General features: G+C 38.7%; 1 protein-coding gene across 1 annotated transcript in view; it reads left to right on the top strand.

The window, feature by feature from the left end:
* Positions 1-13687, top strand: part of acvr2ba (activin A receptor type 2Ba) — a 53704-nt gene that overhangs the window by 28771 nt on the left and 11246 nt on the right. The window contains exons 7-10 of the mRNA XM_020917367.2: positions 3860-4008; positions 7536-7650; positions 8676-8814; positions 12943-13073. Coding sequence (XP_020773026.1) covers positions 3860-4008; positions 7536-7650; positions 8676-8814; positions 12943-13073 — 534 coding nt within the window. The remainder of the gene's footprint in view (positions 1-3859; positions 4009-7535; positions 7651-8675; positions 8815-12942; positions 13074-13687) is intronic.

Here is a 13687-nt window from a genome sequence, read left to right as displayed (position 1 = left end):
TCGATCGGTCTGTGTTTGATATATGGACCTTCATTATCAAAGTTTGGACACCCCTGCTCTAGAATAATCTTCACTTCTTTGCTTTTATTTTTAAGTATTTGTATTTTACATTTGTATAGTCATTAAAAAATGTGAGTGAAGCAGATTCCATGAGGTGAAAAACAACAGCTGTAACTTCAAAATTGGGGAAATCCAGGGCTGAAAGATGTAAATATTCTCATTAAGCACTGTTGGGCAAATTACCTCAACACTGTAATGTGTTATTATTACTTGTTATTGTAATTTTTAAGAAATTTAATACTTTACATTATTACTGCATTTAAAATGTAAGACATTACACGACTATTGCTTTACTGGCTGATTGTCAAATAATAATCAGCAAGCAAAGATGCCGAACTTTTGTGCCGTATATGGGTGGGACCAGGGCGGGACCAGGACCAGGACCAGGACCAGGCAGGACCAGGGCGAGACCAGGGCGACCAAGACCAGGCGGGACCAAAGGCCAGAGACCAGGGCGAGACCAGGGCGAGACCAGGGCGAGACCAGGGACCAGGGCGAGACCAGGGCGAGACCAGGGCGAGGACTTGGAGTCTAGGACCACCCGTGAGAGAACCCCGAGCCCGTGGAACAGGGTGTCCTCAAAGCTCAATCGGGCCTCAGCTGCACTTTGCCCAACGGTCTCCGCGGGCGCACCTTCAGGCACGTTCCGACATTCGGAACAGTAATGATGGCTTTTCACCGCTGCTGATATCGCGTGATTTTAGAGAATTTGTATGAAGAAAAACGAAAAACCCACCACAATTCATAACTTTTATAACACGTTACTCCCAACACTGTAATTAAGCTGTATAGAGTTTGAAAAGACAGTGGAGCATGTGGTTACGCAGGAAGTATTACCACTTACTGACATCACATGGAGGAACACTTTGAGAATAGAAGAAACATAGATCAAAAATGGTGCAATATACAATGTTTTAAAATCAAAACTAATTCAAAATGCTGTTTCTAACATTATTGCCACCAGCCTAGATTGAACTAGAACTGTGTGTGCTCCTATAGGCTTCATCATATAACACACTTTATATGATTTGGGCTTTAGCGCTGACCAGAAACGTCTTTCTTTTTCTAATAATGTTCCTCCTTTATTTACCTCACCGTGGAGGGCGCAGGCTTTATTAAAGGGGGATTTTTTATTACCACATGTCGTATAGTGAACGGTAATGTATAGCGAGATGTGACGATTTACGGCTACCACTCACTCTGCTAGAAATAATGGCGCAATTTTCCAGAGTCTTGATAAAATTGCAATTAGACGACAAGGCGGCTGTTGTTTATTCGTCTTGTCAACAAAGGTATTAACACATTAAAACCAGATTGAGCTGTAATTGTCGTAAACTGCAAATGGGAATACAGGGAGCGTGTAATTCGTTTGTGGCTTGTCCTGGCACCACCTTATCTTTTTCTAATGCAGGTAGACTCGTGTCATCAGTGTCAAATTAAAGCTTTTTATTTATGTTTTCTAATACGCTTCATGCAATTAGACTGAGATGTTGCTGTCGTGTGTGTAACGGTGTAGAATTAATTCTGATGCAAGAGCGAAAGCAGCGTCTGTGGATGTATTGAAAACAGGGTGGGGTAAAAGTATTGAAAACCTGATATTAACTACAGTATTTTTTGGACTATAAATCTCACTGTTTTCCATGGTTTGGGTGGTCCTGTGACTTATACTCCGGTGCGACTTATATGTTAAAATTTTCAGACTGACAGCCGTGAGAGGGCGCTCTAGTCTTGTGTGCTCCTGTATCACTGTCACTTCACTCTACTGCGCATGTCGGCTGCAGAAGAAAGACCTTTCTGTACTACTGACATTTTAAAATTTAAGTGACTTCAGTGACAACCGAAACCATCCTGTCGAGATTCATTATTCTAACTGGAACTGATGCTGAGTCTGATGACGGCAGAAGAGGAAGCGGCTCTCCAGTCACCTCTGGAGGTCGCAGAGTTGCTCAAAAGTGACACAGAGGATGAAGACTTCTGTGGATTTAGTGCTTTGGCATGAGATAAAATGTTTGTTCAGTTGTTTATGTTATAGTTTATCTGAAGAACTGTTCATATGTGACGTTAACAGCCTGTTGTTCTCTGTTCTATTGTTATTACTATAAGTTGCCTTTCAAGATAAACTGTCGGTTCCTGGTCTCTGATTATATAAAATAAATTTCCCCCCAAAAGTGCAACTTAGTCTTGTACGACTTATATATGCTTTTTATTTTTGTCATTATGCATTTTTTGGTTGGTGCGACTTAAACTCCGGAGCGACTTATAGCCCGAAAAATACGGTAGTATCAAAACTAGATACTAGTTTCGGTTTCATATGTTTTTATTCATGTATAAACAGATATAGATATGTCATTCAAACCACACATGTACACACACTTTTTTTCATTTTTATGCAGATAAAACATAACTTACAAAACTATCCATCCATGCATCCATTTTCTTCCGCTTATCTAAGGTCGGGTCGCGGTTGCAACAGTCTGAGGAGGGCCTCCCAGACTTCCCTCTCCACACACACGTCCTCCATAACTTACAAAACTAACAAAAACAAATCACTCAAAAAATACAAGTAGCATCATCCCATATAATTATAATAATAATAATAATAGAATGATAAAACTAGATACTCATTTAAGCATGTATTGATACTAAAGTCTAGAATCGTATTAGAATAAGATTTAGTTCTTGCTTGAATGAATAAAAAATAATAATATCGACTAAAGCTACAAAAGACTATAGACAATAGACTAGTATACGCCCATGGACCAATAAGGAACCTATAGTCTTTATTATTGTTGTAGCGTCAGAACATGAATTGAGTGTCTAGTATCCACTGTGTTCCTCAGTATCGAAATCAAGTTTGAAAGTTTAATTTTATGACAACATTAGTATCTGAATAGTGCTGCTTGAGATTGTAGTAGTCTGAATCGCCCCTGTCTTTGGGCAAGGCAGTGTCCTCTTTTGGCACCAGGTCTTAATCTGACAGGGGCACAGGAACTCCAGTCCATATTCATCCCAGTCGCCTCTGATCAGTGAGAACAGGCTGGTTCATGCTGTGGGCACAATACATAAAGTCCATCTCAGTACACTGGAAAAATGAGAAGGAATACCAAGAGTAGCTTCAACTCAAAATATGATTCTTAATCTTTAAACATAACATTTTTATTGAGCCAAAAGGTAAGGATTAACAGCGCTCAATGCTTTTTGGTGTATAAAAGTTCAAATAAAAATAAATCTCACAAAACTAAGAACAAACATAACAACAGCCTGCGGAGGAACATATATCTGAAGTGAATTTTGAGACGTTTCTCACATAGTTACAGATTGTAAAAAATCAATAAAAGGTTGCCACGCTTTCTGGAATGACAGCTTTTTATCCTTTAACAAATATCGTATTCTCTCTAGATATGAAATATTAGCAAGGTCTCGTAGCTACTGACGGCGCCTTCTTTGCATTACTAAGACAATAAGAAATGAATTGCTTTTGGGCTGATGTCAGATGATTAAATACTTCTGATTAATCTTTTAGTATCTCTCTTGATTAATCTAGTTTTACTTGCTTCAACATGTCCCTGGCTTGTTTTTATACATTACATTTTACTTGCCAATTGGGTAAGCAAATTGCACTTACCCCATATTATTTTGGGATCTGACAGAAATCTCAAAACAAGATGTCAAATAAAAATAAAAATTCTGAATTGAACTCTTAAACTTAATCTCAATGTGTGTTCTGCTGTCTGTTTTTTTTTGCTTTGATGGAATTAATGTCTCTTTATTAAATCCATATCTGTTCTTTTCTTGTCAGGGCTCTCTGACAGACCACCTGAAGGGGAACTCTGTGTCGTGGACAGAGTTGTGTCACATCGCTGAGACCATGTCCCGTGGTCTGGCCTATCTCCACGAGGACATCCCCAGCTACAAGGGAGAGGGCCCCAAACCCACCATCGCACACAGGTACAGCAGGGGGCGCTCATGTGTGTGTCTCTGTGTGTGTGTAAAACCAAAGATAATGTTTTGATTCAGCAGAAGATCACAGTGCAATAAGGCTACACTTATGTTATGAATGTTTAAGTATTAGTATATTAGTATTCATGGATTTCAGTTCCCTGTTATATGGGGCCATTTGAGGACTGTTTACTACTTTAAAGCTACAATATTTAGTTTTGACTTGTTAATCGCTATCTTCACTTTCACCATTCTGACTCAAGTCTCAAAATTATTATTTTTTTACAGTTGTTTTTGTGTGTGTGATGATTGTGGAGAGAGTTTTTTTTTTGTTTTGTTATTTGTTTTGTTTTTTTGTCCATTTTTGTTTTGGTCATGTATAATTTCAAAGGTTATGTTTATCAATTCAAAATGCACTGATTTCTGAAATTCTAAATGAATCTAAGGCTCCGTCCACACTAGTACGTATTCAAATCATTTTCGTTGCGGCTGCAGTGTTTGTCCACACTAATCCGATTGAAAATGTCTCCAGAGACGGAACGATCAGGTGCCGCCAGCTCCCACGAATTCAGCTGAGTACAGATCTGATTGGGTGTGGACGCCTGAAAACGCTGATACGCTGATGTAGGTCTATGCGAAGTAACTAATTCACCGCCAAAACACTAAGAGGCTAGAATATATTCATATATACGGTCTATGCGTATGACCTGCAGACGTATAATCTCTGAAAAGTTTAATATGAACCACCTCTAACGCGATAGAAACACAGAACAGACTCACCATCAGCAGAACACCACTCTGTCACAGAAAGAACACATATAATCCACTGAGTCGTGTCCTTTAGTCCGACAGAAGCTGAACCGCATCAGTGCACAATAGCGAGCTGTTTTTTGAGCTCTTAGTTTATGCAAATTAGCCATGCGGTTTTAAGTTTAGTTTCTGTAAAATGTAAACAAATATGCTCAAAAGTGTGCGGATAGTGAAGGCTTGCGGACACAGAAACGACGTGTGTGGACGCAGATCGTTTCTGATCCGGTGATACAGTGATACGCGGATTCGTTTCAGTGTAAACGGGGTCTTAGAAATAATTTTTAAGTTGCAAAGAAATAATAATCAAAAGGATGTATGGATAGCAGATTTCATAGTAGTTCATATACATTAATCATTTATAATATTGGCACCAAAAAAAATTATTTAACTACAATTATTATAGATTCTTAACATGCAGGACATTCCAGCATACTTGGTCATACTCCACTGGTATGAAAATATATAGCCAATGTAGTAGTAGTAGTAGTAGTAGTAAGTAGTAGTAAGTAGTAGGTAGTAGTAGTAATTAAAAAACTATAGACTATGCATTTTATTTCCAGAAATTTCAGCACTTTTCACTATGGCGTCTATATTTTAAGAGCTGAATTAACTTTTTAACTTGTTCATCTTTCTATAATGTTTAATGTGAGAATTTGTCCTTCTGAGGCGTTCCATAGCAGTGACAAATCTCTTCTGGTGATGTCAACACGTGAAGTGAAGTGAAATGTTAAAAATGTTGAGTGAAATTTTTTAGGTGCTTGTTGTAAAACTCAATGATGGTTGACTACTTAGCATCTTTTAGGAAGTGTTGTCCTTGAAATACCTGTACTTCTTAAAAAAAAAACAGGATCCTGGGGTATGAACATTCACTCAGTCTGAATTAGTTCTGTTTCAAGGATATTTTGATTTCAATTTAATTTCTGTTTAATTAGCCCACTATATAAAGATTGATGCTTTTTAACTCTGAATTTTCAGTAACCCAAAAATGCTGATATTATATGGATTTTTAAGCTGCACTACGTAAACCATGTAAAAATCATTCTTAAATAAGACTATTATTACTTCAGAATATTATTACTCAAGTAGAAGTACACAGTAAGGAAATGAGCAAATGTAAGTGGCAGGTCAAAAACTTTAAATAATACACAAAATTTAGTATTTTCATATGATGGACGCAAAAATGAGAAACTAAATCATGTCTGAAGGAGCTACTCAAGAGTACTGTTACTTCAATAAAAAATATTACTCAAGTAAAAGTATGTTGCTAGAAAAGTACTCTGAAAAGTACAAATTAAAAAAAAACTTTACACAAGTAAAAGTAACTGGATAAATGTTACTTGACTTACTACCCACCACTGCTCATGTTTTTGTTTTTCCAGCAATATTCCACAATATGGCATTAAATTCATATAGCATTTTTAATTTTTATTGGCACAAAACTCTCTTGGAAAAAACATGCACTCCTTTCGTGAGCAGCATTGCCTCTCCACTGATCTGACACATAACCTCACCAAATGATTGACAAGTTAAATCTCCATGGAGACGAGCGGAAAAGTTGCATAGTGAACATTTTTTACATGGACAATAAATCTGTGTATCGTTCAATTTTCAAAATAACACCACAAAGGAAAAAAGGAAAAAAATCAAAAATAAATAAATAATATTTTCTTCATTATTTGTCTCCAAAACCAAAATGAAAGAACGGATAACGATTCATTTTTTTTTTTTCAGTTTTCGATTTTGTGTTTAAATGAATAATGGGGAAAAATGAATCCAATCCGTGTGTCATTCATTCATTCATTTTTCCAAATAAAACCAAAAACAACTATTTTCTTCATTATTTGTCTCCAAAAACAAAATGGAAAAAAATGATAACGACCGTTTCCCATTTCTGTGACTTAAAGTGTGAAGCCGGGCTGAACCAGGACTGAACCAGGACTGAACCAGGACTGAACCAGGACTAAACCAGGACTAAACCAGGACTAAACCAGGACTAAACCAGGACTGAACCAGGACTAAACCAGGACTGAGTGCCTAGAGGGTGCAGAGGTGTGCCCGCATACACTGTCGGGGGACCGGGACCGGGACCGGTTCAGTCTGTACGCGGTGCGAGAGTCCGGCATCGCAGTTAAAGTCACGGAAGTCAAATTTTTTTATTATTCATTTAAACACAAAATCAAAAAACTAAAAAAATTTAATCGTTATCTATTTTTTAATTTTAGTTTTGGAGATAAATATCGAAGAAAACTTGTTTTTGTTTTTTTATTTTTGTTTTTATTTAAAAAAAACGAATGAACGAATCTTACACGGATTACAATAAAACACCCAAACAGACATTGTTACTTGATAATTGATTTTCAAATGAGTCATAACTTTGTATTCTTGCAATGTAAAACAAGTTTCATAAAAGGGATTCAGTTCAGTCACAGTCTACATATGCTCGAGATACGGTTGCTTTAAATCCATAAACCAGTTAGTCCCTTGCGAATAAATTAAAATCAGCAGATCTCGTTATGAAAATGCTATGCAAATAATTGTTACCGTGTCTGCTGTGTTTTGAGTGTGCATTTCTGATCACGCTGCTAATGACTGCTAGCTCTTTGAAGCCCGCAGATTAAGTACGCCTGTGTGTATAAACGATAAAACAACAGCTGGCGTACAAGCTAAACTAAACGTCTCCATAAAGGCTCCATTGTCACGACTTTGTTTCCTGGTGAAATCCGCAGAGACTTCAAGAGTAAGAACGTGATGCTGCGCGATGATCTGACGGCCGTGATCGGGGACTTCGGGCTGGCTGTGCGGTTTGAACCAGGGAAACCTCCAGGAGACACGCACGGACAGGTACATAGTGGCTTTAAGCAATTCATGATCAAAGGTGCACTAAATGTTGTTTTATTTAGTAACACTTTACAGAGGGATCGACATCAGTAGAATCCAGTGTTGTCACAATAGTGAAATTTAATAAAGGAATCAACTCTATGCCAGTTCAAATACCACAATAATAATAGGAAAAGGAAAGTGAGTTTCAACATAAAATAATACTTTCTTTTATAATAACTACCGATGTAACGATATCCAAATCTCACATTACGATATTTTCACGATATACATCTCAAGGTGCAGTATTTATTGCGATTGTGGAGGCTAACAAAATTGTGAATATGCTACTTTTTTCTCTTAAAATACCTTGATAAGACTTAAAAGTGTTTAGAATTGCTATTTCTTCCTGTAGTTTGCACCAAAACGGAGCAAAGGATCATGGTCGATGTAGTTCCCTCTGTCTTTTTAGCTATTGCTGCACCATAACAATGAATTTAAGCAAAGAAACTTGTGATTCGATATATTGTGATGGTCCACGAAATTATTGTGAGACTTTTGACGATACGATATCACAGTATTTTGGTTATTGTTACACTTCTAATATTAACATGTGGACTTGTGTCTGTGTAATCCCTTAGTGGTCCAGGTAGGTTCCGTAGTGGTCCATGGACGTATACTAGTCTATGTGCTCTTATACTTGTTCTGATACAGCTCAAGATCATTCTAAAGTTATTTTTTTACTATTGATACTTGTTCAAATGAGTATCTAGATTTGATACTAGTTTAAGTTTCGATTAGGAGCTCATTTTTTATTATTTTGACAACCTTATGACTGATATGATATGGTTAATCCAAAATATATACAATGCTGTTTTAGTATTTTGTATTGAATCAGTCTTTATTTGCAACAATCAAGTGACCAAAGTGCGTTACATCAAAAACAAAACAATATAAAAACTTGCAAAAACATTAAACAATGAACTAAAACTTAAATGTGACTACTCGTCCTTACCTTACCTACTCGTCTCTTTCCCTGTGCGTCTCAGGTGGGCACGCGGCGGTACATGGCGCCGGAGGTCCTGGAGGGGGCGATAAACTTCCAGCGGGATTCTTTCCTTAGGATCGACATGTACGCCATGGGTCTGGTGCTGTGGGAGCTGGTGTCCCGCTGCTCCGACTCAGAAGGTAAGAAAATGGCTAAACGGAGGGGAACTTGCATGAAACTTTATCAAGACAATAACTTAATCTGATGCAGGTGATCTCTTTTACTTATGGCCCTAAAGAAGAAGTAAAACTATAGTAAAGACATGTTTGAAAAGGAGTGGGTGGAAGCATAAACACATCACAATACTGAAAATTTCAAACTATTTCGATGCTGAGGACTAGATTCTATACTCTATACAGATTCCAATTAGCCAGGCCAGCACCTCCTAGTGTTTCCACTCAATTTCATTTCTCTCCAGCGACTAGGTCAGGAATCAGAATACACTAGACGGTTTGCAAGAAACCTGGAAGTGTGAGTCCGGGCACCAGCCAATCAGCGAAAAGCCATACATTCTGTGTTGGCAATGATTCCCGAGATCGAGGATTTAAATCTGGAACAAAGAGAATGTTTGGTGAATTTTATCAAGGGGAAAAATGTTATTGCCCTTCTTCCTACGGGATTTGGGAAAAGCTTAATATACCAGTTAGCCCCGTTAGAGGTGCATTACATACGTCATGGCCAAATAGCAGCGATTGGTTAAATTTAAAAAAGTACCCACCTACCGTCGAGCGAACGAATCCTAATGCTGCGAGGTCAAACGGTTTCCACTTCGTGAAAACGGCTGATGAATCAGGCTAGATTCCAATGCGACTATGATGAAAACACAAAAAACAGACCATAGAATGTGATAATCAATATTCCTTTTCAACATCTCTTTAGTCTATGTGCTCTTATACTTGTTCTGATTCAGCTGATTCTAAAGCTATTCAGGAAAGGTTCATTTCTGTCCTGTGAATGTGAGTTTTTTAGTATTGATGCCTGCTCTAATGAGTATCCAGTTTTAATACTTACTTTAGTATCGATTGGTATCAAATTTTCAATACTTCTGACAACCTTAAATCACGCTAGTTTTATCAGTTGCCAAAATAATATGTAGTTGCAGCCCTAAATCTAATACATAGACATATATGAACCTATCACTTTGTAACATTTTGTTCTTAAAATGTTCAGTGTCTCCCACAGAAAATTGGTTGGTCAAGGCAAGCTCCACGTGCAAAAACTGAGGACGGCTGACACATCGGTAGCCGTGATAAGAACCTAGTTAGCCTATCTTAATGAAACAGAATATATCAAGCATTTGGTAAGACACTCAGCTCAAATGCGAAGTTTAGACGAATAATTATAATTATTCTTTACGTGTCTTTACGTTTTCGTCCAGCTATCCAGATTAGCTTCCCTCCCGATTAAAAAAAAAAATGATGTCAGCCACGCAGCACAGCAGATGATAGATGGCGCAGTAACATTTTTAAACAACAGATGCCGCTATTCAGCTTCATCGCAATGCATACTCACTCTATGCATGTGGGGATGCAGGTTTTTTGGGTTTTTTTCCGGAGGGACGTAGACAAGGCGAGGGGCAATTGTTGTCAAAGTGACTGCCATAACTATAAAGCGCTGCGGGAAACACTGATGTTCGTATTAACCACATCCACAGGATTTTCCCTATTTCCCTATTATCCGTAAACCAATTCCTGTTCTTAATTTGGAACTCTGCTACAAATTCGCCCCTTTATCTTGCATCGTGAGCTTCATTCCCTCAGTCCGCTTTTTTATACAGTCTATGGTCTAATCACAATAGTATTTTCGTATCATGTTGGTCTACGTTGCCCCCGTCTTTGGGCAAGGCGGTGTCCTCATCTGGCACCAGGTCTTAATCTGACAGGGGCACAGGAACTCCAGTCCATATTCATCCCAGTCGCCTCTGATCAGTGAGAACAGGCTGGTTCATGCTGTGGACACACTTATATATAAGATACAACTTTCTCTGTAATTTTGAAAGTAGCGTACGATACATAACCCCATGTAAACCATTCATATTTCAGCCTTGGTACATGAATGAAGTTGCAAAGTGTTTTACAGTTCAATAACGGGCCAATCCTCTTCTCATAGAAAATTATACAAAATGGTAATAAAAAAGGCAACTGAGAATGTGAATTTGAAAATGCTGCAGGGAAAGGAATGTATTACAAGTATAAGCGTTCACTCATTAACTCTGAATGAATGTGTGGGTGTCAATTGGCTGTAATACTATTGCTTCGGAAATGACTTGTTAAAAACTACCTCGGGTATCACATTTTCCCATTGCCCCAAAAGTTCTATGGAAATAGTGAATGCATTATGTGCTTTTTGACAGGGTTAACACATGATCAAGACTAGTGTGTGCAAGTATTGTTGTTATAAGTTATGAACAAAGACTTCATTTATAATTAACTTGAGCTCAGAGATGGGCAGAGTAGCCAAAAATTGTACTCAAGTGTAAGGGCCTGTTTACACGAGAACGCTTGCAGGTAAAAACGACAAAATATCAGAAGTGCCTTTCATTTAGATGGTGACTGCTTTTTGGGGCTTAAAAACACAAAATTCTGAAACCACCCTCCAGAGTGGAAAAGCTGAATACGCTCCACTGTAGTGTTTCCGTCTACACTGCCCAAGATGCAGAACTCTGGTCAGATCTGCTCACGTCTCGTACATGTTTACGTCACATACATGCAATACACAGAAAAAATGTTGGATCATTTCCATGCGTCGGACCTTCAAGCTCCTCTGGCAGCTCTAATAAACTTACAGGAGGCAGCCCAACAAATGTACAGAATATGCAGAGATACAATTAATGAACAGAGAAGGATCTGCAATCACCTCTGTCAAATTCTGGATGCACCAGTTCGTCGCAGGCGAGCCAAGACGACTATGGACGAGACCTGGGAATTCCACACACTTTTGCGTCATGCATGTAGATTTCCTCACGAAAACGCTCGTCTAAATGCGAAAGAAAAAGTGAAGACGAGACGCCACTGTTGCATCTTCTGTTCAGACTGTTATCATATAAACGTAGCCTAACATTACTTCAAAATATTACTCAAGTAGAAGTACAAAGCAGATGTCCAAGAAGTTATTCAAAGAAGCATAAACCAGTATTTGGGAAAACTTTTACACTTAACTTTAGGAATAACTATCAAGATGTAACATTTGATTCAAAATTTGAAGTTATTATATCATATTTTCCGGGCTATTAGACGCTCTTAAGCCTCCAACCCCACCAAAAAACGATCGCGCGCCCCACAATCCAGAGCGCCCTATAAACGAATCCACTCGGGTGTCCCAGCACGACTTCTGTAAACTACAAAGCCACACCACCCGCAGCGCACGCAAACACACACGGAGCAGACAGCGACCGTGTAGCGAAACACACCCACAGCCACACTCATCACTCCACACAGACGAGGAACGGAACGGAGGAACGAACCGAAAAAGCGAGTCCAATGTGCCACTTCTAGCCACAACTGAACAACTGAGTCACTGCGAACACGCCGACAATCCAGTGGTCCCAGACAGCACCCTCCCTACACGCCACAACTGAACAAAGCCCAGAGTCACCGTGAACGCGCCAAACAAAGTCCGACTGACCCATCCAACTGTTGTGTTTCGTTTAAAGTCCATTGCGGTTTATTTGTGAAAAAAGTTTGAAAATAGACCATTTAATGACTTATAATGTCTTATAATCCAGAGCCCGGAAAATACAGTAATGTTTATCTAAACCATGTCTGAAGGAGCGAAGAAAAACAAATGTTCAAATAATTTAAGATTGTCAACATAAAGCTTTTGTCTCTTAGATTTACTCAGTGAGGAGAGTAAACAAAACTTATATTCAAGTAAGAATATTGTTACTTCAACAAAATGTGTTTCTCAAGTAGAAGTATGCTGCTAGAACAGTACTACGCACCTCTGTTTTATACACTGCGAATACAAATACTACGACCTTGTTCATGTTTTATTGATGCTAATTAAAGTGCTGCCAATAGGTGCAAGCTAAAAATAATTTCAGTATTTTGCATGTCAAAGCCAAAATGAGCATTCCACTTTCCGTGGGTCAAAGTTCAGTGTGTCCCAAAGCTGATCAAATAACGCAAAGATAAGTCGTGTTTTGTGTTGTCAGGGAGAGTTCAAAGGTCAAGTGTGTTAAACGCGTTCACAGTCATGTTTGTTTTTTTCCTCTTCGCTTCCGCCGCCTAATGTCATTTCCACCTTGCCTCTCTCTTCCTGTGCTTCAGGTTTGGCGACAGAGTACATGCTACCGTTCGAGGATGAAATTGGCCAGCACCCGTCCCTGGAGGATCTGCAGGATGCGGTGGTGCACAAAAAGATGCGTCCAGCCATCAAGGACCTGTGGCTCAAACATCCGGTGAGTATGAAACAAGAACGACAAAGGTATTTTTAAAAGTCAGCCTGTTATGCAATATTGACTTTTAAAAGCTTTTAACCATGTTTATTTTTTCCTCTCTTACTCTCAAAGTTGTATTTAGTGTGATTCATTCATGCCATTACTCTGATTAAACCTTGTATTCACCGCCATGGTGCTTTGTACTTCATTCACCAAATGTTTTTTCTTAATTTGTGATCAACACAAGTCTCTTTGTTGTGATGACGTTTGCGATGACGTCAGCTCCCATTGGGCATCACTGTTTTCGAACACTGAAGTCGGCGGCCTTGTTTCTTTTTATTGATGCGATATTCTCGATCCTTTCACTCAGCCCCAGCTCAAACTGTACGAACAAATCACAGGGTTTAAAAGTTCACAGCTCACGATTCATGTTCTCTATACGAACGACTTCAACAGTGCAAAACCCTCACGAGAGGCGACTGGATTTCCAAAAGTTTTGATATTCTTGCAACTTACGATTGCCGATTGGGAGCTGGTCGTGAAGTATTAATCGGTTCTCGTTACCCCATGTTTACTACACGAAGTACGACACATGATTAAGCCAAAACTCAATCCCAAAAACAGTCGCACGAGTG

This window comes from Boleophthalmus pectinirostris, unplaced genomic scaffold, assembly GCF_026225935.1.
Source record: "Boleophthalmus pectinirostris isolate CB_2022bp ecotype Guang Dong unplaced genomic scaffold, ASM2622593v1 HiC_scaffold_16, whole genome shotgun sequence".
Lineage (NCBI taxonomy): Eukaryota > Metazoa > Chordata > Actinopteri > Gobiiformes > Gobiidae > Boleophthalmus > Boleophthalmus pectinirostris.
The sequence above is the reverse complement of the archived record's forward strand: the minus strand, read 5'-3'. Positions and strand labels throughout refer to the sequence as shown.